This window comes from Chiloscyllium punctatum, chromosome 42, assembly GCF_047496795.1.
Source record: "Chiloscyllium punctatum isolate Juve2018m chromosome 42, sChiPun1.3, whole genome shotgun sequence".
Classification (NCBI taxonomy): domain Eukaryota; kingdom Metazoa; phylum Chordata; class Chondrichthyes; order Orectolobiformes; family Hemiscylliidae; genus Chiloscyllium; species Chiloscyllium punctatum.
Genome location: NC_092780.1, coordinates 6183967 through 6210265, shown reverse-complemented (window position 1 = coordinate 6210265; position 26299 = coordinate 6183967). Strand labels below are relative to the sequence as shown.

At 42.5% G+C, this 26299-nt stretch overlaps 1 protein-coding gene across 1 annotated transcript in view; it reads right to left on the bottom strand.

The window, feature by feature from the left end:
- The window catches only part of socs7 (suppressor of cytokine signaling 7), a 54069-nt gene that overhangs the window by 18888 nt on the left and 8882 nt on the right, over positions 1–26299 (bottom strand). The window contains 5 exon segments of the mRNA XM_072561301.1: positions 6907–7075; positions 8213–8355; positions 10111–10236; positions 11938–12042; positions 14280–14344. Coding sequence (XP_072417402.1) covers positions 6907–7075; positions 8213–8355; positions 10111–10236; positions 11938–12042; positions 14280–14344 — 608 coding nt within the window.

The window sequence follows — 26299 nt, the reverse complement described above, 5'->3', positions numbered from 1 at the left end:
GAATGATTATCCAATGACAGTGAATGAACAGTAGTCTAGCTCCAAGTCAGGTTGGTATGTGAAGGAAGATAGATAATGGCTAGGGTTTGGGGAGTCAGGGAGTGACTTGCTGTAAAATTTCTAGCCCCTAACTACTCTTGTAACCAAAGTAGTTACATAACCAAATCAGTTCCACTTCTGGTCACTGGTAATTCCCAGGACGTTCACAGTGGAGGATTCAGTGCTGATAATGTTATTAGAAACTAAGTTGAAGGTTGCATTGTTTGGCATTTATGCAAATCTCACTAATAGCACTCAACAGTGTCTTTAACAGTGTTAAAGTGCCAAAATGCTTCTCTACGCTGAACCAAAGAGACATGAAGATGGAAGACCAAAGACTTAATCAAGGACATAGGCCTTAAGAGAAATTCTAAAGGAGAGGTGGAGGGGTTTAGGAAGGAAGGTCAGAGCCTGGGGAATTGGCAGGACAGCTGCCAGCCACAGCAAAAAATATAGCAGGTGGTAGACAAGACAACAGAGTTCAGAAAGAGACCTCAGAGTTGCACAGCTGGAGAAGGTTACAGAGATTGGGATGCAAAGCCATGGAGGGATTTCAAAACAAGGATAAGAACTGTTTTTAAAAAAAGTCTTTTTGCAGGCACAGGATATGATGAGGGTGAACAAAATTCAGGGCAAAGTAGAATAGCACCTGAAACGCTAGTGAGAAAGAAGCTGCCCATCTCTCAGTTACACCAACATGAGGAGGTAGGAAAGGAAAAGAAAAAAAAAGTGAGAATAAAAGCACACAGAGCAGTTCATTCCCAACACATCCCCCAATCAGTCAGCAAGATACAGCAATGAAATCAAACTGTCAGCTTTAACCAGCAGCCTCACTACTCCAGGAGTGTTTAGGCACTGTACCATTCTCTCACTAGGATGTGATCCAACACTACAAGAACATTATTTTCTAATGTCCTGGATTTTATCAGCACCAAATATCAACTGCTGGTTCCAGTAGCATTAATCTTTACTCTGCATACTGTTATCAAGCTCATCAGAAGGCATGAAGAGGATTTCATCACAGTCTTGAACATACACATCAACTGAGCAGTTACAATTCTCTGGTAAAATAAATCCAAAAACTCTCAACCATTAGAACAAAGAATTTCTCTTTATCTCACAACCAACCTTCTATTTTGAGATTGTGGCTAATACATTAGACTCTCCAACCCTTGGGAAACAGGCTCTCAGTCCCGAACTTATTAATTCCTCAGAGAACTGTATACATTTCACAGAGATCATCTCTCATTCACTTACATTCCAGAGAATGTTGATCTATTCTACTCAATCGCTCTTCTTAGGGAAACGCTCTGATATCGGTAAACCTTCAGATAATTAGAGAGGTCCACTGCTTAGAATGTCCCAACTGCTCAATGAACAGTCAGCAAACCTGGAGCAAGGCTACCTGGAATTCATTATTCCTCATTTCGACAAAAAACAAGTGGCTGGAGTGAGGACGCAATGGTAACATCCTTATCTCAAACCCCAGTTGCTCTAGGTGGTGCGTATCAACATCTCTGAACTGGTTGATAAAAAGACAAAAAGGCATCAGTGACACCCAGAATCGCTAATATGCTGCAGTTGGTAATGCACGACAAACATCCTCAAGGGGCACACTGATACAAAGGTTCATGTGCTCAGCACCAGAGGCTACAGAGATTGAAGTGGATGAGAGATAAACTGAATCACTGGGTCAAAAAAAATATTCATTATGATAACAAGCACTGAAATACACTGTCTACCTCTTTATCAATTTCATCCTAAGCAATGTTCCCATACACACTCATACTACAACCTTCATCAAATAATGTGCTGTTCACACATTATGGCAGACGGCAAAAGATTTTAAAGTTCCTAGTTGAAAGCATGTTTCAGTAGTAAACAAGTCAACCATACCGAAAAGGCTTTGGGGTGAAAGAACATGACAGAAAAGGCTCTGCATAAGGAAGCAGCAAGCGCTGAGTTTGGAGTGAACTGGGGTCTATGATACCCAGCGGCAAACTCATGAGACTAGCAGCTGTACAAAACAACCAAGTGAATTGGCATTCACTTAGACCTCGATGACTGTAAATCCAGCCCTGGTCACACCAGGGATGTTCACGTAGAAGATCACTGAGAAAAAACAACATTTTCTTATATAGGTCAATCTCTCCAAACAATCTTTATCTAGGACACCGTCCATTAAGAACTCATTTCGCTGACTCTTCAGTCATTTATGAATGATTCAGAAGTACTTTACATCCTTCCTGGGTGTGGAGTCTCTGACACTGGACAGCAGTTGAAGGTTTCCTTAACCTGCAATACGCCTGAGGAGGGGGTTGCCTGTATACCTTAAATGTCCAACCTCTCAGAGTATGGTGCTGCACGGTCTGAGAAATGTATTGAATTATTGGGCCTCCAACACTGTGATTCAGTTGAGTAACATTTACCTATGGATATTTTGATGCAGGTTTCCATGCAATGGTCGAGCACGCCTACCTTCAGCCCACATGGAACAGAGTGCACATTACATCAGAACACGGAACTTCACACTTCTTAAATGCAGCTGAATTCACTCACATCAGCTTCAGTGAATACCCCAGAAATTGGCACTCCCCTGTCCATCCCCCCACCAGAGTGACAGGACAACTTGATAGGAACAGCACTACCTGCAACGCAAACACACTAATGAGGAACAAGACATCAATAATATTCAACAAGATCGTGAGTCCACTAATGTTTGACCTCAATTCCACATTCTTGCATATCCCCAATAAGCTTTCAGCCCCTTGGTCATCAAGAATCTTTCTACTTCTGTGTAAAATTACTTAAAGTATTCTGCATCTATTGGCTTTGAGGTAGAGAATTTCAGACAGATCTTTAGGAGGAAATATTTTTCCTCATCTGTCTTAAATGTTTTATGTTTAAGGTATGACCCCTGGTTGAACGTTTTCCCACAAGATGAAACATCCTTTTCACATTCACCCAGTCAAGTGCCCTCAGGATTTTAGATGTTTCAATTAAGTTACAATGGACACTCCAACGGATACAAGCCTTGCCTGTCCAGCCTTTTCTCATTAGGAAGTCTGCTCATTCCAGGTCCCTCATACATCATCACAATGTAGACAATGAAAAGCCAGTTTTTCACATTTACTATGGTCAAACTCCTGGCGACATTGTATTTACACCCACTGGATTGGAACAATTCAAGGTGGATAAATGGGACAAGATTCCAAAACCTTTTCATTTTCAGTTATTTATCAGAAAAGTTCATTTTTGCAGTTCATTTTTGCCGAGACACTGAATAAAAAGCTTATGTGGAGATAAACCAATTTACAGCAATATTCCTGCCTTAAACATAACAAGGATTTCATTTAATGCATTTTTCAAAAAAAACGTGTGTCGTAAATTGCTGACGAAGTGAATGACTTCTGTTTGATTGGATGGAAGGAGTAGGAATGGAAACCAGAGGAAGAAAAGACAAACTAAAGTTCACCGTGACTGGGGCATTTCGAAGTAGAGTCTGTCGTCTTAGAATAAGGCTCAATCATTTAGGATGGAAACAAAAAACATTTCTTTATTCAAATGGTTGGGTATGTTTGGAATTTGAGACCCCAAGGGTAGTGGACGCTCGATTGTTGAGTATATTTAAAGACAGTCACAAATAGGTTTTTGAAAGCTAAAGAAATCAAGGAATAAGTGATAGGACAGGAGATGAGGTAACAGATCAGGCATGATTTTATTGAAGGGCAGAGTAAACTCATGGGGCTGAGCAACGTCTCCCCTATTCCTTGTACAGATACTCCCCAGTTTCCAAAACAATCCCATACAGGGGTGCAATTTAAAAAACCCAACATATGTACTTTAACTGTACTTACCTACAGCTATTTTATAATGTCCTGCATTTTGTTTGGATTTGCGTGAAAATCAACTTGCGAATGGACTCCAGAATGGAACCCATTCACAACCCAGGGACTGCCTGTATTCTTATATCCACATCTTTTGGTACGCAACTATTGTCAGCAAGGATTTTTATCTCAAGTCAGTTACTGCCTCAGCACATTCATGGTACTACAGCAATGGATTCAGCTCTAACAGGAGCCGAGTGGAGACCAAAGCTTGTACATCACTTACGATGTTATTTAGGATTTGGGATTACGCTTTGGGATATCTGCTAACCCAGTTCCACTGTTAGGCAGAGGCAGTGCCCAAGCTGCTCATTCTGTTTTATAATCACCTTCCTATTTATTGACAATTTGTCTCTGCCATTGACCTGGTTATTTAAGAGGATCAAGTTGATCTTACAACGCTCAGCCATCCTTTCATTCAGAGTAATGCAGCTCTCCTCAAATATCTGTTTTAAATTTACTCTTTAATTTAAATTGATGTCCTGGGCTACTGTTCTCACCCTTAATTATCAAAATAAACAAGGTTATCCTCAACTGCACAAGAACAAATGTGGATCAGTGCTCAGTAATAGCAATCCCCTTGTGGGTTTTCTCATGAGCAGAATGTAGCATCAGCCTGGTTTCTGGGAAGAGGCAGTAAAATGTGCTTGTGACAGCTTATATCTTATTAATGGAGTTTCAGAAAAAGTAAGTGTAAACCATAAGTTCGGTAGCTTTACAAGCCAACACACTCTCACAGTTTCATCATGAAGAATCTGAGCTGAATGCTGACAATGTGGTGCCATAATGTTACTTGATCTTAGATCACAACAGATGCCATCTTAAAGAACACAAATTTCTCGTTATATCGACCACCTGGTGAAAATGGCAAAACATCAAACTGAGAAGTTGGAAATAAAATATTGTACCTTCAGACATACAATGTACACTGCACTGATAAAATACACAATGTATTGATTACCAAGCGCACACCATTGATTATGTAACATACAAGTAGTACACCTCCTAAAAACTTCAGCTTTGAGCCAAGATTAACAACATTTAGCAGGAAAATTGCAATCTAAGCTCAGCGTACTAAATCTCTGAATCATTCTTTTTGTGGTTTTTGACTTGATTCGAACCCTGTAATCACTGTCAGACACCCAGGATTCCTGTGTCTGTGTACAAGTGTGAGCATGCAGACAGCAACATGACAGTCTGTTCTTAAACAATGAGCTAGTGTACAAGTGTAAGGTTTGTAGTAGACAGCATGTAAGTTTGAATTAACCTTAAACAACAATCACAGTATCTTCAAATCATTAGCTGATGGAAAGTTTTGTTGGAAGCTTGATACAGTATTTAATTAACTTGATGGCTATTTTGTGCTGATCCTTCACGGGTACAAAATTCCAGTATCTGGTTGATATCAAGACAAGTTTAAAAAAAAAAGTTGCTGGAGGGAGAAATGATTTCCTCTCCTGGGGATAGCCCAGAACATGGAGCATGACCTTCAAATTAGAGCAAGGCCTTTCAAGGGGAATTCAAGAAGCACTTCCTCAAATAGAGGGTTGTGGAAAACTGCTCCTCTTCCCCAGAAATCTTCAAAGCCAAGGTTGGATTGAAAAGATCAAAACAAGGATTGCTAGATTTTTTTTTACTAGGTAAGAATATTAAAAGTGGATGGAGTCATGATGCAGATTAGCCATCATTAACTGAATAGCAGGACAGACGAGGGGCTGAATAACCTCCTCTGGTTTATATGAATCTTCAGCCTAGGCTGCAGAGATCATTTTCTGTGAAATCCTCCTGATTTTTCACCATTGTTTCTTTATGCATAGAATTGGCAAATTTTCAGCTGGTTAATGAGGAGAATCACGAAATGTCTATGAAAGACAACAGCATTTTCAATATAAAACGTACAAGATACTGAAACATTGTTTTGTTATCTGACTAATAATCCAGATGGGAGACCAAATCTCACAATCCTAGTTTAAAAAAAAATCAGTAGATGCAATTGGGAAGGTACTAAAGAATCAAGATAATCCACTGGTGTCATATTGACCAGAAATCCTTACCCAGTCTAGGTAGGTGCGTTGTGCATGCACACGTGAGATGACAGTTCCATAACAGTGTCATTGACTGTGAATTGGCCACTCAGTTATATCAAAGCATTAACATTCCACTCTCTTAGTGAGCTCTTGTGACACCGTGATGGTGTCCGTAACTCTGGGCTAGAAGTTCTGAGTTTAATTGCCTGTCATGGGGAGAGACTGCTTCCTTCCACTACTTCCCCAAAAGGAAAACCAAATGTGAAAGAGGAGATCCACAAAGAACAGCAGCAAATTGATCAAAAGCCCAGAGAACAGAAACTGTCAGCTCCCGCCATTTCCCTGACAGTAACATTTATTGCAGTCTCCACCTGCACAACCACTAGGAATGAGAATGGGTCTGTCTTTAAGCATTGAAACTCACAATTATAAACTTATTAATGCACCCTTTGGTTTTGTGTTTAAACAGGTCTTCTATTTAAAAGTCATGCCTTTCAGAACCTTAGGACATCCCACCTGATTCACTAGATCTTAAAGTGTAGTCATTGTTGATTGTCATGGTTTCCTTGTGGCTTGATGCCAGATTACACTCCAATGAAGCTATTTGGAACGTTTCACAAGTTTAAAAGCAGCACCTAAAGCAGACAAGTGGCTCAGCAGTTAGCACTGCTGCCTCACAGCACCAGGGACCTGAGTGCAAATCCAGCCTCAGGTGACTGTGTGGAGTTTGCACATTCTCCCGGGTGCTCTGGTTTCCCCCACACAGTCCAAAGATGTGCAGGTTATATGGACTGGCAGTGGGCCATGCGAGGATAAGGAATACGATAGGGGGCTGGGTGTGGGCAGGATGCTCTTTGGAGGGCTGGTACAGACTCAATGAGGCAAATGGCCTCTTGCAACAATGAAGGGGCTGTATGATTCTAAAGGTAAGTTCAGATTGTAGTTATCCTCACCTCGATAATGTTCCATTCTGGTGTGGTGTGTAATTCCTTGGGAGCGAAAGCTGAGGCTGAGGATGTAACGTGGATCCGAACTGTCCCTGACCAGGAACGAACCATCTGGTTTACCCTTCAACTTCATTTCAGCATCATCCCAGTTCATCGGACCCCAATACCAGCCACACTACAGGAGATAGAACAGCAGGCATCAGACTTCGAAAAACTTGTCCCCACTCTCTCTGATACCATTCCCGATTAAAACTCTGTCCATTTCAGCCTCGAATATACTTAACAACCCCAACCTTGACAACCCTGCGTGGTAAAGAAATTCCATAGAATCACTACCCTCAATAAAAATTCATCACCTCGGTTCTAACTGAAAGACCCATTACTCTGTGGTCATGCTATCTACCCTAAAGTCTCCACAATGGGAAGCAATCTCCCTGCACCTACCCTATCAGGCCCACCACCCATTCCATGGTAACCCATTAGTCAGAAATCGCCAAATGAAAATCCTCCTCCCCATCCCAACTCCCTATCTTCTACTGGTTAGCTAATTCTGTCCATGTTCATGTACAACCTCCTTCACCATGGGCTCTTATCTTAAGTAGCCTCAAGCACAGTACCTTAAGCTCCTTTGGTTAATCTAAGTATTCCATCTACCAACTCCCCTTCATCTATCCTGCTTGTTATGTCCTCAAACAATTCTAATAAATTTGTTAGGCACAATTTCGCCTTCATGAAGCCACATTAACTCTATGATAACGATGTATTTCTAAATGCTCTGCTATTACATCCTTTGTAATAGACTCACCAATGACAGTCAGCTACTTTTAAGGTATAGTCAGTGTTCTAATGGAGGAAATGTGGAGTCAGCAGGCTCCCACAAACAGCAATGTGCTAAGATCCAGATCATCTGTGTTTTGTTTGGTAAGGTGATGGTTGTTGAAGGATAAATACTGCCCAGGGAACAACATCCTTGCTCTTTTCTGAAACAATCCCATGGGAATTATTTTACATTCACCCAAGATACCAAACAGGGTCTCACAGTTCAATTATTCATCGGGAAGACAGCACCTCTGGCAGTGCAGTGCTCCCTCAGTGCTGAGCTGGTAGTGTCAGTCTGGGTTAGCTGCTCTCAGGTGAAGCTGGTTGTCACAACCTTTTATCTCAGAGACAAGTGCGTTACCCACTCAGTCACAATGCAGCTACCCAGACCAATTTCCTTTATTCCCTCAGCTTCTCCCTTCCATATTATTGATGGCTGTGAACATCTTACAAACGCTTTACAAATAACATCACAATGTCTGAAGGTGTGTACCTTTTCAAGTTCCCGTAAGCTGGCTGCAAAGGTGTTGGAGTCCCTCCTGTTGAGCAGGCAGTTCTGAGGTTGCACGGTCATCGGCCGAATTTGAGGTGAGTTTCTCTGCAAGGTGTCTGCAAGAGGCAAAAGAAATCCAGTGTCTGAAAAAGACAAATCTCCACATCAGAAAGGTGACAAGGAGCACAATCAAGTGATCTGAAGCCAACAATGCCATAAGAACAACCAAGCCCTGTCCCACCTTTCTTGAAGATTGTTATTTGAGCTCAGTCCTTCCTCTCGCTCAATTCTCTGAGATGTTTACAGTTTACCAGATCAACCAACAAACTAGAGGAAAAGATTATGGTGATCTGGAATCTGCTGCTTGGGAGGGTGGATGTTGCTGATTTGGTAGTAATTTTTGAAAGGAAATTGGATAAATAATTAAAGGAGAAAATTTGCTGGGAAGTGGAACTAACTGGCTGGCCCTTTCAAAGGGCCAGTACAGCCTTGATGGATCAAATAGCCTCCTTTTCGGATCTAAGACTCAGGTTCTAAGTGACCCAATAAACTGACCTGATTCAATTGTGTCAAATTCTCACAGGACACACCAGTCTTAGTTACCTGGACCCCAAGTTCTGAAATTCTCGCTCTCCTCGAAGACTTACTGCAGTGACCAAACTTTGGATGACTATTTTAATTAGTCGTCATGTAGCTCACTTTCAACTTCTGCCTGATAAAGCCTCTCAAAAATGCCTCAGGACATTCCACCGCATTCGAGATGCTACGTAAATGCAAGTTGTTGTAGAGATATTGCAGATTGACAGAGCTGGAGAAACAAACAGTGATGGTCAGACATCCTAAGATTTAACTAAAAGTGAAATATCTCCTTTTAGGATCGGGGCATTTAGCTTTTCTTCCATAATCAAATACTCCCATTGGCATCGGAACAAAACCAACACCAGAAAGTTTGAATCTCAAGAATCAGGTCAGTTTATTGGGTCACTTAGAACCTGAGTCTTCGATCCGAAAAGGAGGCTATTTGATCCATCAAGGCTGTACTGGCCCTTTGAAAGGGCCAGCCAGTTAGTTCCACTTCCCAGCAAATCTTCTCCTTTAATTATTTACCCAATTTCCTTTCAAAAATTACTACCAAATCAGCAACATCCACCCTCCCAAGCAGCAGATTCCAGATCACCACAATCTTTTCCTCTAGTTTGTTGGTTGATCTGCCCAAATCTCCTGATTTCCTGACAAACTACAGAAAATGGTCACTTCCTATTCCATCAAAATGTTTCTTCACGTTTCCACACAAGTCCACTAATCCTTCCTTTCATTTCCTCAGCTTGCAGGATAAGATTATTGTGGATAAGCATCCTCCCAGTTTCTTCCTAAATTTAACCAGCTCCTGTCTTTGTTTGTGCACCTGCACACTCACTCTCATGGCTCCCTGTGGGCCAAGTATGTCCGCTGCTATGTAGATGGACCGAATGGCAGCCAGAGACTGTCTAAATGAAATTGACAGAACAAACTGAGGAAACCTTGAGGAATCAGTGGATTGACATTTCCTTGAGTGGCTCTTAGAATTAGTGTCAAAAGTGTGGAGAAAATTAAAAAGACTTCCACTTCCCAATTTCTAATAACTTTAATAAATTGTCTCCTATGATGACGGAGAAACACCTTTAGTCAACGAGTTTTGAAACTTGGGATTTTTGATCCAGAAGGCTGATGAGTTTATTTGCGACAGAGGTCGATAGTTTTTATTAAGAAATTGATAGAATCAAGTGAAAGGAGGATGGTGTGTGGGGAAGTATAGCTGAGGTAAATGATTGATTATGATCTGAATGAATGATCGACCAGGTTCAAGAGGCTGAATGGCCTCTCCTGCCTGCTCTTCAGGAAGAGAAGCCGAATCTTACCGTTTAAGTTGAGACTGAGCTGGATGGAAGTGTGAGGTGGGGGAGGTGGCGGTAGAGGCAGTGACTGTAAGCAAGCAGCAGATGGGTTCACTGGGTACGACAGAGTCTGTGGCCCCACAATATCATCTGAAAAACAACACAAACTCCTTCAGAAATAAAACTGAGACATGGTGCCACTTCTCCAGCAGATACTCATCCCAACATTTAATGGCAGAAATTGCAATAACCATCTGCTCCCAACATCACTGTTCTCCCATCCCCACCCAAGACAGTGCACACAGATCCCCAAACTCTCAAAACCAACCAACTCCACAATGAGGTTTGTTTGATTGTTGACTTTATATAATCCAAATGATAGATTCAACGTCCAGAGATAAAACTTAACATTTGACTGCATTAATGGCATTATATAAATGTAATGTGTTTTTGCAGTTATTAACTGCACCCTATTACAGCAGTTTCTGGAGCCTTTACAAACTTACAATAAATTATTCAGAAATCAGAAGATTCATTATGTTAACTGAAGTCTCTCTCCACTGGATTAGTTGTACAACTGTAAAGATCATAAACTCACAACATCCAAATGAACCAGTGGGATAGAAAGACACAGTAAACATGACTTCACTGGTGATGGAAATGGTGGGCGGGGTTTGAGTCAACATCAACCATTCTGCAGTTCATTTGAGGTCAAATCGATTCCCACAGTATGAAACAAGTGAGGAAGAACAAACAGTGCTTGGATATTGTCGTATTCTTGGTCATTCAAGGAGTGACCAACTGCATGAATTCCTGGAAGATTCATCAGGCAAATCCCACTGGATTGAGAAACACCTGTTTGGCGATAAGTTGGAGTTTTCCAGATGGGGTTGGCTGAATATTCTTCCTGTTTTGCAATTTGCTGGTGTAAACAAATTTATTATTTTGTATGAAGTGCTACAGCTGAACAAATGGTCGATTTTGAAGAATGCATTTGCTAGACCACCCGATGCACTTCTCGTGGAGGAGCGGGCAGAATTTTAAACCATTGTATATCTTACGATTCAAAGGTTATTTCTCAATGTTTCCTTTTCATGATAATATCCAGTATGTCTATGAGTTGGCGTTTACAGCCATTTATGCAATCATAAGCTCACCAAGTGCTTGCTCTGGGTATAGACGACCCACTGATTATGAAGGGGACTTCACCACTGAACTTAGAGAAATTGGTAGAATGGGGACACTGAACACCACCCTCAGCAGTTTGCGATGCTGCGCTATAGAGAAAGTAATGCAGGAACACACAACAGGAACTCACAATCATGAAGTCTCAATTACTTCATTGTCCTCAGGTAAGCAACTCTCTTCATTGTGGAAGGATACATTTTTGTCGAACAACAGATAGTTGGGAACACCAGTCCCTGCAAGTTCTGCTCCAAGCCACTCACCATCCTGACTTGGAAATGTATCGCCATTCCTTCACTGTCGCTGGATCAAAATCCTGGAATTTCCTCCCTAAGGGCACTGAGATTTCTAAATAAAACGAACTGCAGTGGTTCAAGAAAGAAGCTCACCACCACCTGAAAGGTCAACTGGGTACAGGTGATAAATGATGGCCCAGCCAGCAAGACCCACAAACCTCAAGTGAATACAAAACAGAGTGAAGGGACTAGTCAGGGAGCCCACAGAAAACAAGGAACATGTAGTTAGGGAAAAGTCATTAACAAGTGACTGCTATTGAATATACCAGGCCATGACCTGGAGTGTACACTCAGTGCAATCCGCAAACTATAACCGAGAACCGAGCGCCGCACGGGGAACTGAGCAGAGCCCCAGGAACCAAGCACATACCGAGAAGGCTGAGGCTTCGGCGGGGTGGGGGTGGTGGAGTCGGCGGATGAGGTGAGGGCGGCCCGCGATGAGAGATGTCCAGGTCGACCAATGACACAGTTTCTCCTGATCAAAGACGACAGAAAGAGATAGTCAGTGAAAACAAAACAATATTTTTTCCTGCCCAAGTAGCCATCCACACACTGCTTTCAGATTCTAGCTTCTATTTCTCCCCTTGGTTTCTGTTGTTATGTACCCAAGATCTCTGCCCATTGTTCCCATGTAGTCTCAGTTCACACCAAACTAACTCCCAGCACATGGGCATCTGTATCACTGACCTTTACAATCAGTTTATAGCCAGAGAGTGAGTACATTGGGAAGTGACAGTGACAGAAATTTTTTTGAACATTTCTCAATGATCACTTTACAATAAACAATATTGTTATAGAGAGAAAAGTGTACCTAGATTTTTTTTTTATGATTCGGAAAGATCTTCACAGTAGAACTGAAAGCAGATTTGGGACCCGACTATGTAAGGAGCTGTTAAGACACTTTGTTTAAGGAGCAAGTTAAAACATACAAACTCAGAGCAGGAGCAGGCTCTTCAGACCCTTGTGCCTAATCCAATGTCCCAGCAGATCATTGCTGATCTCTAAGTTCTAAATGTCACTTTCCCTTTGATTCACCCAGCTAACAACAATCTATCTTCCTCGGTCTTAAATATATTCACTGATCCAGCCTCCTGTGCTTTCTGAGACAAAGGGTTCCAAAGTTGCACGACTCTCCAGGAAAAAAAATAGTCTCTCTCATCACTGCCCTAAAATGACATCCTGACTTCTAGACCAACCCACAACAGAAACATCCTTTCTACATCCACATTATCAACAGCATTCACAATCATATACATTTCAACAAATCACCCCTCAGTTATCTAAACTCTGTTGGAAACAAACCCTGCCTGCCCAACAGTTATCTCCGAAGGCAATCTGCTCATTCCAGATATCAATCTTGTAAGCCTCCCCGAAACAAGACACTTGCATCCTTCCTTAAGTAAGGAGGCCAAAGTGGTGCAGTGTTTGCAATGTGGTCTCACCACTCCCCTATATCATTAGATCCAAAAGAAGGATTCAGACGTAGAGGTAGAGGAGTGTAGGCATGACATCTGAGTGAAAATAAAAATGGAAGTACAATATGATAAAAGCAATTACAGAGCAGGAAAACATTACAGAGGTGGGGAGAGACAAGGCCAGGGAAGGAACTCGAACAAGGAGAAGATTTTTAAAAATTGGTGTATCCATCAGACCAGAAACTGATGTGAACACCGGGGAGACGGGTGGACTAGGTTTACTTCAAGTTAGGAAACTTACACCAAAAGTTTGAAGAGATTAAGTTCATAGAAACTGCAAGGTGCCAGAGGTATTAGAACAATTAAGTCTAGACATAAAATAAGATTCAAAGTTCCCAGTTTCCTTATTTCAAAGAACAATTATAGGGTGTTACAACTTACCAGCAATCCTCAAATTAAAACTGAGGAGTTTGAAGGAAGAGGATAATTAAAGCAAATAACTGATCACAAAAAGCAGTCAGGGCTTAAAGGGCAGAGATTTCTTGGCACACGAGAAGTTTTTTTTTAAATTAAGAAAAGGGGTTTCCCCCCCCCCCCCCCCCCAAAAGAAGTTCACAAGCTTGTCTGCATATCCTCAGGGATAATGATAGGTGCGTGTGCTTGTGTGCCCACCTACTACCCCAGAAAAACATTTATGCCTCAAGCGTGGGCATTATCACATTGCTGCACACTATACCCGGTTGCGTTTCCTATATTACAGGAGTTCGCATTGATCGAAGAGTGCTTATGGATGCTGTGAAAGATGCTTATTAAATATAGGTTTGTCTTCTCTCCATACATTTTGAATTGCTGCCCACCACTGGATCTTCTGAAACGTTTAGTGTGTTACTGCCCAGATCTTTATCTCCCCTCTCTTCCCTACTCCATGACATGCACAGCCCTGTACAATCATCAGAATCAGTATATTCTCACTGCACAAACTGGGGAAATGATTCACTCAGAACCGGGCACGGTCCCAGTCTCTGGGATGGTTACTCTAAATAAATTTATTCAGGATGAAGCAAATCAAAGTTTCTACGGGAGTAGAAGGTATGTCAGGTCTCTGCCTGGGCAGTACTGCCTCTCTCAGCTTGGAATATTGACAAGAACAGGAGGAGGAGGGAGGGAGGAAGGAGAGAGGCTGACGGATAGAGAGTAGAATAGGAGGAGAAAGTGGTGGAGCAAGAAAAGGCAGTGGACAAAGAGGTGAAGAAAGTGCAAGAGAGGAGTCAGTCAACACGCATTAAAAATCTCTTACCTGTAAAAGGTGATGCTAATGACACTGGAGTGAAGGCACTTTGTGTCCGTGTCAGCCTGGGCTTGCTACAAAAGAACAGAAACATCAGACAAGTGGCTGCAGAACCTGTCAGAAACACAGCGAGACTGGTGAATCCAGAACCATTCACCCACCCTCAGTAAAACGGTCAAACTCCCCCAGATTCAGAGGCCAGCATCTTGTTGGTCACCAACGCTTTTAAATATTCACACTGTCTCATTTGAAAGCTTGTACGTGGATTCAGTGTCTCAGAATAAATAAGCAGTTTGCAACAGGACCAAATTCCCAGGGGCCTAAAACCTCCCGCTGAATGGCCATCTGACTTAGCACCACATTCAGCAACTGACCCATTCCTCACCACCCCCACATTCCCCCCGCCCACCCCTCCCCTTCCTCCTGACTGTTCTCCCTCACAGGGAAGCATGAACCTGAACACCTTGCAGTCTGCAGTAACACAAACCTCCCTGGCAGGTTCAAAGTTCACTCAGTTACACAGCCAGTGCTGCCACTTCTGATCGGTGACCCTTCAGAAAGAGTACGAGACTCCCTGGCTCTCAGCCCAACAACAATCCTCCTGCCTCGGTACCTTTTGTCAGAGCAGATTCTACAGAATCTTTTGCCGTTGAATTTGAGAGGGAATAACGAACATCTGGTGCAGCAAAGTTTAAAAACAACCAACAATGTAATTGATAGAGTAAACTGGCGCAGCCCAGCCAGTGCCCCCAGAGTCTCACTGACATGGCGCTGTCATGATTCACCCTCTGGACACCCTATCGCTGTGACTCGGTCAGCGTAGGCTGCTGGGCACCTCAATGCTCATTCCGAGACCACAGCAGTGATCTAGGAGCAATGGAATCAGAGCATAAATGCTGCTGGCAATTATACTAATTGGACACACACACAGACAGCAATCTGTCCAGTTCAACAGATACAAATACTAACAAGTATAAAACTCTGCTGGAGGCATTTGTAGGGGTCACTTATAAAAGCACGAGAAGGAACTCAGTCCAAAGTGAATACAGTGCAGCATGTGCATCCATCAACCAGTAGTCTCCCCATCCCCTCCTTTCGCAAACAAACAGGGCCCTCCACCCCACCTCCAGCAAACAGCTCTCCCTCCCCCTCCCCCTCCCCCCCATCTCAGCAAACAGCCCTCAGATCCCATCCATTTCCCGATTAACTGATCGTCTATTTCATTGTTGTTTGTGGGATCTTGTTGTGCACTTTTCTTTACAGCATCACCCATTCACTTGTAGGTGCTACAGAACTTCCCAAGAGGAGAATGACAGAATTCAGTTCAGGTTATGTCTGTACTCTCAGTATTTGATGTAATGCTAACCTCCCTTTCCCATGTGGCCCTGGTCATTGCTCCTATTTAATTAACCATCCAATGCCTTCTTTAATGCCTCAGTTGAAATTGCCTCCACTCCCAGACTGTGCCTGCCAAACCCAGACCACATGTTATGTGAAAAAGTTTGTTCTCACCCCACATGTATTGCTTTTGCAAAACACTTGAAGATCAAAAGACAGTTTTCAATCCTTTTATGAATGAAAGAGAGAGGTTCCCCCCAGCTACTCTATCCAACCACTCACTCCCCCCACCGTGACTTTGGTAACTTCTTTCAAATGTCCCCTCAGCCTTCACGTCTTCAAGGAAAACAGTCCCAACTTCTCCAATCATTCCTCATAAATGAGTTTTGTCTGTATCCATTTTCATAAACTACTTCTACACTCTCTCCAAGCACGGTGGCACAGTGGTTAGCACTGCTGCCTCACAGCGCCAGAAACCTGGGTTCAATTCCCACCTCAGGCGACTGACTGTGTGGAGTTTGCACATTCTCCCAGTGTCTGCGTGGGTCCCCTCCGGGTGCTCCGGTTTCCTCCCACAGTCCAAAGATGTGCAGGTCAGGTGAACTGGCCATGTTAAATTGCCCGTAGTGTTAGGTAAGGGGTAAATGTAGGGGTATGGGTGGGTGGCGCTTCGGCGGGGCGGTGTGGACTTGTTGGGCCGAAGGGCCTGTTTCCACACTAAGTAATCTAATCTAAGTGTATGGTACCCAGAACTGTACACAATACTCCAGCTAAGGTCTAACCAACATCAGAATAGATTCAGCATTATGTCCCTGCTCTTGTATTCTATGTCTCAATTTCTAAGCCTAGAATTCTGTGTATTTTGCTAACAGCTCTCTACCTTTCCTGTCACATTGAATGACTGCATGCACATATACAGCCAGGTTTGCTTGCTCCTGCACAGTCTTTAGAACAGCAGCCTTTGTTTCACACGGTCTCTTCATGTTATTTATACCAAATAATATCTCACACTTTCCACCACACTGAGCTTCATCTGCCACGATCTGCCCACTCCATCAACTTGTCATTGTATTTTTAAAACATTAAATCATCATCCTCATAATTCTTTAATTCTTCCAAGTTTTGCGTCTGCAAATTTCAAAATTGCCCCATACACTTCAAGGGCTAGATCAGTAATATACATCAGGAAAAGAAAAGACCCACTCTGACCGCTGGCAAACTTTACTAGAAATTTTGCGGCAGTTTGAAAATTTCCATCAACCATCCCAGTTTCCAACCAATTCCAAAATTTGCAGACAAAACTTGGAAGAATTAAAATTATGAGGATGATGATTTAGTGCTTTAAAAATACAATGCCAAGTTGATGGTGTGGGCGGATCGTGGCAGATGAAGTTCAATGTGGTGGAAAGTGTGAGATGATATATTTTGGGATAAATAATGCAGAGAGAATGTAAGAAACAAAGGCTGCTGTTCTAAAGAGTGTGCAGGAGCAGGCAAACCTGGCTGTATATGTGCATGCAGTCATTCAATGTGACAGGAAAGGTAGAGAGCTGTTAACAAAATACACAGAATTCTAGGCTTAGAAATTGAGACATAGAATACAAGAGCAGGGACATTATACTGAATCTATACAGGTGTTGGTTAGACCTTAGCTGAAGTATAGTGTATAGTTCTGTGTACCACACATTTAGGAAGGAGATGAATGCATTGGAGAGAGTGCGCAAAAGTAGTTTATGAAAATGGACCCAGAGAAAGCTCCTTTATGAGGAATGATTGGAGAAGGTGGGACAGTTTTCCTTGAAGATGTGAAGGCAGAGGGAAACTTGCTGTGTCCCGTTCATTCCATGAACTATAAAGTTTTCTCAAGTCTGTTATGTGACACTGTATCCAATGCCTTTTGAAATCCAAGTACATCATGAGCACTATTGCCCTGATCAACCTTCTGTGACCGCTTCAAACAGTCAAACCCAGCAAGTGCGTAACACACAATTTTCCCTTAACAAAGCCATTGCTTTCTCTTTTTAATCAACCCATGTTTTTCCATGTAACTATGAATCCTATCTGAATATTTTTTTCTAGAGATTTCCTCAGCACCAAAGTTAAAGTACCGATCTGATCCTTACAATCCTTTTTTTTTGGAACAGGAACATAATATTTGCAATTCTCCAGTCCTCTGGCACCATCCCCCAAATCCAGGAAAAAGTTAAAGATTATTGCCAGTATCACTATGATTTCTGGTGTCATGACAACTAAATACCAACAGTTCATCCAAACATCTATTTTAAACCCTCCTAACTGAGATTCTTCCTTCGCTCAGAGTCCTGGGCAGCATCTGCCTCAGAGCTAGAGATGAAAAGTGTTAATTTAACATGTCTCATGCCTCCATGAGTGAAACCCCTTTTTGATCCCTAGTTGGTCCAACTCCCCATATTACTGCCCTTTTACAAATGGCATGCTTATAAAAGATTTTGGATTTCACTTTATGTTAGCTGCCAGTCTTTTTTCCTAGCTGCTGTTTGCTTCTCGTATTTGTTTTCACACCTCCCTTCTGAACCTTCGTATTTTGCTTTGTTCTCCATTATATTCATTACCTGGCATCAGTCATAAGCTCACCATTTCTTCTGTAACTTAATAACTTTGTCATCGGAGAGGTGTGGATTTGTTTGTCCGACCTTTCCTCTTTTGACAGAATATACCTTCACTGCGACCAACCATCTCCTCTTTCAGGGTGGCCCAGTATTATTCCCCAGCAACCTTCACCCTCTGTTCTTTTCCCGATTGAAATTGAGTCAATTATTCTTACTCTGCATTGTTCACTGTCATTTTCCACCATCATCCTAACCCTCATAATATAACAACCACTGTCAAAATGCTCCCCACTATCACTAGATCTACTTTGTCCACCTCATTCCCAAGAACCAGGTCCAGCAGCTTCTCTTTTCAGGTTGGACTTGACACAATGCTGTTTGAAATTCTCCTGATCAATCCAGAAACTCCTGTCCCTCCACAGCCACTATCCAGTCTATACATGGGTAACTAAAGCCCTCCCAATATAACTACTTCATGATGTTTACTTGTTTGTAATTTCATTGCAGATTTATTCCTCTACATCCTTCCCACTTTTACACTGAGTTATGGAAGTGCACCCTTGTTTCTCCTTAGCTCAAACCAAACGGATTCTGTCCTTGAATGCTGGTACTGGAATGTGCCCCTTAACCAAAAAAATGCCACTTTTTGTTTCTTTCCTCTCTTTTTCTGAACACCTTGTGCTGAGGAATAATTAACAGGCTCTTCCTTGAGCCAGGTCTCATTATTGCCACAATACCATAATCTCACAAGGCAATCTGCACCTGGAATCCACCAATTATACAACCATACTTCACACTTTCACATACAGCACAGCTTAATACTTCTCTAAACTTCATTTCTTTCTCGGACTACACACGTTAACTTACTATTCTCGATTGTAATGCTATCTGCCTCTCCCAGCATTTTATGCAGCTTTCTCTCCCAATTCTCTAACTTCTCTCCAAAAGCACCAGCAAATTGCCCCACGGGGAGCTCAGTCCCTGTTCTGAAGAAGTCATGTCAGACTCTAAAAGTTAACTATTTCTCTCTCCACAGTTATACCCCGAACTGCCAGGTTTTTCCAGCACTTTGTTTTTACTTCAGTCCTAGGTCTGGTCAAATACAACCTGGTTGCCTTCAGCAGGAAGAAAAGACGTTCCAGATAAAGACATTTCTCATTCATATTTCTCCAGCATTGCTCAGGAAGTTGAAGTTGGAGCCCAGTTATTCCCAAAAAGGATTTCAATGCTTAGATTCAGCAGAATAGTTACTGCTACCCACAGAGCACAGAGAGTACACCTTTCAGTTCATAGAACATAGAAAAATACAGTGCAGTACATGGTCACAACATGTTCCCAACATCTACCTGTATGTGATCCTCTGGTCACAAAGGTCAGGGAGGTCATTTAGCCCCTTGAATCTTCTCTAACAATCATTCCATTAGATCATGATTGATCTCCATCCACCCACCCTGCACAACTGTCCACCAATCTCAGATTTTGAAAGTTTCAGGATTCAGTATGATGATAGAGTCCTTGCTGAAAACCTCCTCGAAAATGCTGACTCACAAGGTTCTGCCCCTTGTAGGCTCTCTCAGAAACCAGTTCCTCTCAATCCCACCTATCAAATCCTTCAATCATGTGAAGTTTCCCGAACACACACTAGTTTGAGATGAAAGCAAGATTGAATATTGATTTGAATTTTTGCCAAACAATACAGGCAACAAAAAAAATACTGAGTATTGTATTTTTGTAAAATACTGATAATTTTTAAATATCAGATGTTTTTAACAGAAGTTGCCCTATTCTTCCAGTGGGTGTGAAAGATTATACAAAAGCATTTCAAATAAGAGCAGGGAAAATCGTGGTGCCTGAGAATTATAACTTGAACCACCTTCCCACCAGCTCTTCAAGTCTGATGGCTTTCTGCGGCATCATACTAGGCTTTATTGAAATATTAAATGTTATGTGTGCTACCAGACAAACAGGTGTCTCATGTTCACTGGAAGATTTGGAAAAAAACAGAGTCAGGAATGCACTTGAAACCTTTGAAGCCCACAACAGGGTGAACACCAAAATGAGAATTTAATTTTTTTTTTACGAGAGTTGGCAGCTCAGAAACAGGCCCACTACAGATAGCAGGAAGAACTTCTGTGGCGCAGTGGTAGTGACTCTACCTCTGAGACAGGTGCCTGTGTTCAACTTCTACCTCCCACAAAGATGTATTATATCATGTTCAAAACAGGCTGATTAAAAATAAATATGCTTTTTAAGGGCTGCTCCCTACTCTCTCAGCTGATGCTTCTATTTCCCTCTTCCTTGTGTACTTATCTAGTGCCTGCTTAAAGGCACACTGCTATTTGCCTCACCTACTCCTGGAGATAGTGAATTCTACCATCTCGCTATTCTCTGGGAAAAGCTGTTCCACCCAAATTTCCCGACTGGATTTACTGGTGACCTTCAAGTATCCTATCTAGACTCAGAGTCATAGCACAGAAACAGACCCTTCAGTCCAACTTGCCTATGTGATCATTCATCCTAAACTAATCTAATCCCATTTGCCATCACTTGGCCCACATCCCTCTAAGCTCTTCCTATTCACATACACCCAGATGCCTTTTAAATGCTGTACCACCACTTCCGCTGGCAGCTCATTCCAAACACGCACCACCCTCTGTGTGAGAAAGTTGCCCCTTAAGTCCCTTTTAAGTCTTTTCCCTCTCATCCTAAACCCATGCCCTTTAGTTCTGGACACCCCATCGCTGGGTAAAGACCTTGGTTATTTATCCTATCTATGCCCCTTATGATTTTATAAAACTCCACAAGGTCACCCCTCCGCCTCTGACTCTCCAGAAAAACAGCTCCAGCCTATTCAGCCTCTACCTCTTGTAGAAAACCTCCAGCCCTGGCAACATCTTTGTGAAACCTTTTCTGAACCTTCTCAAGTTTCACAACATCCTTTCTATAGGAGGGAGACCAGAATTGCACACAATATTCCAAAAATGGCCTAACCAATACTTTTACCCTATCACAATAATTAGTTATTTGGCATCTCCAAATCAGAAGGTGTAATCCAGGTCCCACTCCAAAGTCCTGAGTTCAGAATTCAACAGTGCAACACATTCCCAGTGCCGTGCTTTCAGAGAGAGAGGTACTTCAGGACACATTGATATTTGGACAAGACATTAAGCTGCGGCCCAACCTTCTCCCTCAGGTGGATATGAATGATCCGGTGACACTCTGTCAAAGAGGAGCAGGTGGCTGTTCATCATCCCACCCTCCGGGCCCTGGCTGAGACTTATCCCTCTACCAACATCCCAGGAAGTAGCTCAACGACCTTGTCATTCTCACACGGCTGTTTGTACATTGGCTGCCATTTTCTACATGACAACAAGTACTTAACTGACTGTAAAGCTCTATATATAAAACACAATTAAGATTGCATTTGTATAGCACCTGCTACAATCCCTTTCACCAAGCACAAATCAATTCATTCACATCCTTCAAGTATCTGAATTTCTCACTCTACTTTAGATCATCATTCAACAACAGGAAAAAAATTTAATCTAGAAATTTGGAACAGTCTGGAAGCAAACAGCAGGTTTCAGTGTCAATTGTTCACCATGTATGATGTCCAATCTCCACTTACAATCAATTTCTCAGACCTGGGGAAATGTGGAGAAGCAGGTAGAGAGGAAACTGCTCTGAATGTAAAAACAGCAGAGCACACTCAATGGGGAGAAATTATTTGCTGGGTATCTGACCATTATCATGTTGCTGGACAAGAACATTTAAAGTGCGACAATGACTAAGTTGGTTTGGAATATCCCAAAGTTGCAAAAGGTCCTATTTAAATGCAAACCTTTCATTGATTTCACACAATGAGTTGTTCACATCTGGAAATGGTAAATGAAGCCAATACGTTTTTAAAATGAAAAGATTTACAGGAGTTTAGGAGAAAGACAATAGAGAGGGATTAATTGGATAGCTCTACCAAGGGGTCAGCACAGTCACAATGGGCTGAATGGTCACTCTCCCTCTGTGTTGCAATATTCAATGAAAACTAGTGTCCTCCTCACAGAAATAGATCTAATGCAGGACATATTGGACAATGGAATATTACAGTCTTTCCCTCAGTGATTCTCCGGTCACATCAACACTTCCTACACCCATGTTGTCAGGTGGTCACCTCCCTTGTCCAATTCAAAGGGCTACATGGTCTGTGGGAGCTCAGCAGGCAACAGGGGCCCACTGTCTCTCCCTCAGCATCTGAGAGATCAGCCCAATCCTCAGTCCACTTTCTCGTTGTAACTTCACTGCTCTGAAGTATTAGGAGATTTATCCCATCTTCTCTAACCCAGGACCTCCCAATTTCATGCATTACCATTCCCCACATTCCACAAAAACCATGGAAGCCAAAACGGAATTTAAAACTACAACCTCCTGATGTACCTCCACTTTTTGTTTACTATTTTCAACCTCAGTTTCCTGTGCTGTTCGTCTCAGTGTTGCCTCTAATTTCAAAATATCTAACAGGCTCAGGGACACAGAGCACATCCTGGGATAAGTCAGGGACAACGAGCAAATACCAGTGATATGCCTGACAACTGCAGAAGGAAAATGAGCCACTTTGAAGAACGGAATGTGTGCTACACTACACGGTTAATGATCTGAGCCAAAAGGAGTCTGCTGCAACTACCTGCGACTGGGTAGCACACCCATCACTATCAGGGATCCTATATTGAAGGAATTAACTGGTTCACTACTCAAAGCTAAAGAAAATCAAATTTATAAATAGCTTACCTGAAATAACTCTGCCTCATCCAGCGTAAAAAGTGCTGTGATGTGCAATTTCTCTGAGAGAGTCACGTGCAGGTTGGATGATTCATTGTACAGATACTTCAGGAAGCATTAGCTCAGCACACTCAGTAGGTCTATAAATAATTGACAAAACCAAACAGTCCCACTAAGTGTTGAAGCATGTGGAGGGATCACATATTCAGGCCTGTCTGCCCAGTGACTGGACAGGCACTGGGAGAGTTACCTCAGAAATATGTTCCACCGTAACCACAGAGTACCTTCTCCTCCATTAAGGTTCAGCAACATTTTAGAAATGATTTAGGAAGAGTGGGCATCAGTGGCTAGCCGTGAATTTATTTCAGATGCCTAATTGACCCGGAAAAGATGGGAGTGAGCCCCCCTCTTGGAGGAGCTCCAAACAAAAATGTCTTGTACAATCACAATCTCATATTGATCAGATATTACCCAATGACAGGCCATTAGTGAGACACAAATCCTAATCCTTCCCCCATCAAGCCAGTTATTAGCTTAGTTCAATGCGGAGGGCAAACATTTTCATAACCAACAAGGTTGTCACTCTTCTTGAACATGACAAAGCCTCTAACAGTCAAACCATAGAGGATGAAGAAACTGGTGTTTCTAAAGCGCGTCATTAACACCTAACAACCCAAACTGCCTCATGTGCAACACAAGAGCACTACACCCTTGACTCTAATCTCCAGCATCTGCAGTCCCCACTTTCTCCACAGGAAAACCTCAACCCAGCTGCATGAGTGGGAGAACCAAGAGCTCAAAGACAATAAGTAAAATTGGACTAAGTGGAAAAGTAACATTGCACTTGATCCCATCTGTTTCACGACGGGCTGTTTCAATGAAAATAGATTCCAATAGAGTTACTTTGCAACATGAACAATGGTCACGTGGACAAACATAGCAGCCATTTTACACACAGCAAGACTCCACAATAGCCAATAGGAGGTGGCTCAATCGGTTTTTTGCCATATTAGTTGAGAGAGAGAAAGGTTAACTGTGAAACCAGGTATTCCTCTGATTCCTCAAGCAATGCCATGGGATCCTGAAAGGTCATGTGATCCTCAGTTGAAATGCCCTAGTGAGAGGAAGGCACTGCATTAGAATAAAAAAAACTTTAAAAAGCCAACATCATTTCAGAAAACACCTCCATTATTCAACACAGATGAAACCTGTAGCCCCAGAAATATGAATTTGAATTCTACACCACAGGTTCCTTAGGTGGATACGCAAATGCAGTCCTGAGCAAGTGCTGCACATTCCGGTTGTTTGAAACCAACTTGATCTTCACCGGCCACATGCCAACTCTGATGGACACAAACATTACCATGGCACCAAAAGGAAGACACAGAGATTCTCAATCGGACTGGATTGTCACTGCAAACAATTCAGTCACCAACCCAGTTACTTGTGAGACCTTGTGGTGCACACATTGATTGCTGTCTTTCCCCACAGCTTCATAAAGAACTTCACCATCTTACAACCAAAGGTCATGAACAGCATTACACAAGTTTATTTTTAAGAAAGGCATTTACTGGAAATTCTCATTTAACATTATCAAGTACACTACCATTGCACATTAACATTGTGCTCCAGTTAAACATCTACATTTGCATTGTGTTGTTGCTGTTTCTTAATGCCCCTGTATGCCTGGACATTCCCGTGTAATTCCTAACCTTGCCAGAGATTTGCCTGGGTCTTAAATCTCAGGCAAAGTTGGAGCAGGCCGGCCTGACAGGGACGTGAGGCAGGCAGGCAGGCTGGAGAGAGGCAAGCAGCCTCAGACCAAACATTCTGTACAATATCATTTTGCTTCAAGGTGCGTTGTCTAGGATTCAATTGGCCACTTTTAGCGAGGATTTTCTGTATAAGAAGATTCTACAATGGAAGGAAGAGAGATCTGGAGATATGGGGAAAAGGTGTGAGAAAGAATAATTCAGGAACTTACTTACAAAGAACCACGCTCTACCAAGACAATAACAAGCACAGAAATTGAGGTGATGGCCACTGGGTCAGAACGTTGGGGCTTTCCTGCAGTTTGCAATCAGAAACAATCAGCAGATAGGACACAATGGTTTAGGCAGAGGATCAAATATCACCTTCCTACAGCAGCAAGACCTCAGCAATATACACAGCCATGCCAGTGACAACCACATCCCAAGAATAAATTGCAATAAAATTACCTAGTTGTTCATTGCTGCATATAATTACACATCTGAATTAACTGTCTGAGAACAGATTTCTCATTAATTTTAAATTGCATTAAAAAAAACTTCCACTAAGGTCAAAGAACGCCAATCAAAGCAAAATTCAGGCCATCGGCAAGTTTATTAAAGAATATTTGAGTATGCACCCAGTCAGTAATAGAAACTCTTCACGTCAGCAGTGAGTGCAGTAACAAATGTTGGTGATGTAGTCTCATCACTGCTGTGCTCAAGGGACTTGGACTGGCACGAGCAAAAACACTGAATATTGCTGCTACTTACTGGAGTCTCCAGGAGTTCAACTCCTAACTGATGCCAATAAACAACCATCTAATATTATTTAGTAAAACAGCTCAAAGGAAAATAGCATGATACAGGGGTCACCTCAGCTGCCCCGGGCTGAAGAGGAGAAAGTGAGACTGAGGATTGCTGGAGATCAGAGTCGAGAGTGTGGTGCTGGAAAAGCACAGCAGATCAGGCAGCATCCAAGGAGCAGGAGAATCAATGTTTCAGGCATAAGCCCTTCATCAGGAATGAGGCTTGGGGGCTGGGGCCTGAGATATAAATGGGAGGGGGGGTGGTGGGAGATGGCCGAGAATGCAATAGGTAGATGGAGGTGGAGGAGAAGGTGATAGGTCAGAGAGGAGGGTGAAGCAGAGAAGTAGGAAGGAAGATGGGCAGGTCATGAGGACGGTGCCGAATTAGAGACTTGGAACTCGGATAATGTGGGTGGGTGGGGAAATGAGGCTTAAAAGCTTCAGAGCAGAACAGATAACCTGGGGGGGGGGGGGGGGTGCAGTGAGAGAGAGAGAGAGTGAGAGAGAGAGAGTGAGAGAGAGAGAGTGAGAGAGAGAGAGTGAGAGAGAGAGAGAGAGAGAGTGAGAGAGAGAGAGTGAGAGAGAGAGAGGTGAGAGAGAGAGAGTGAGAGAGAGAGAGTGAGAGAGAGAGAGTGAGAGAGAGAGAGTGAGGAGAGAGAGAGTGAGAGAGAGAGAGTGAGAGAGAGAGAGTGAGAGAGAGAGAGAGTGAGAGAGTGAGAGTGAGAGAGAGAGAGAGTGAGAGAGAGAGTGAGAGAGAGAGTGAGAGAGAGAGT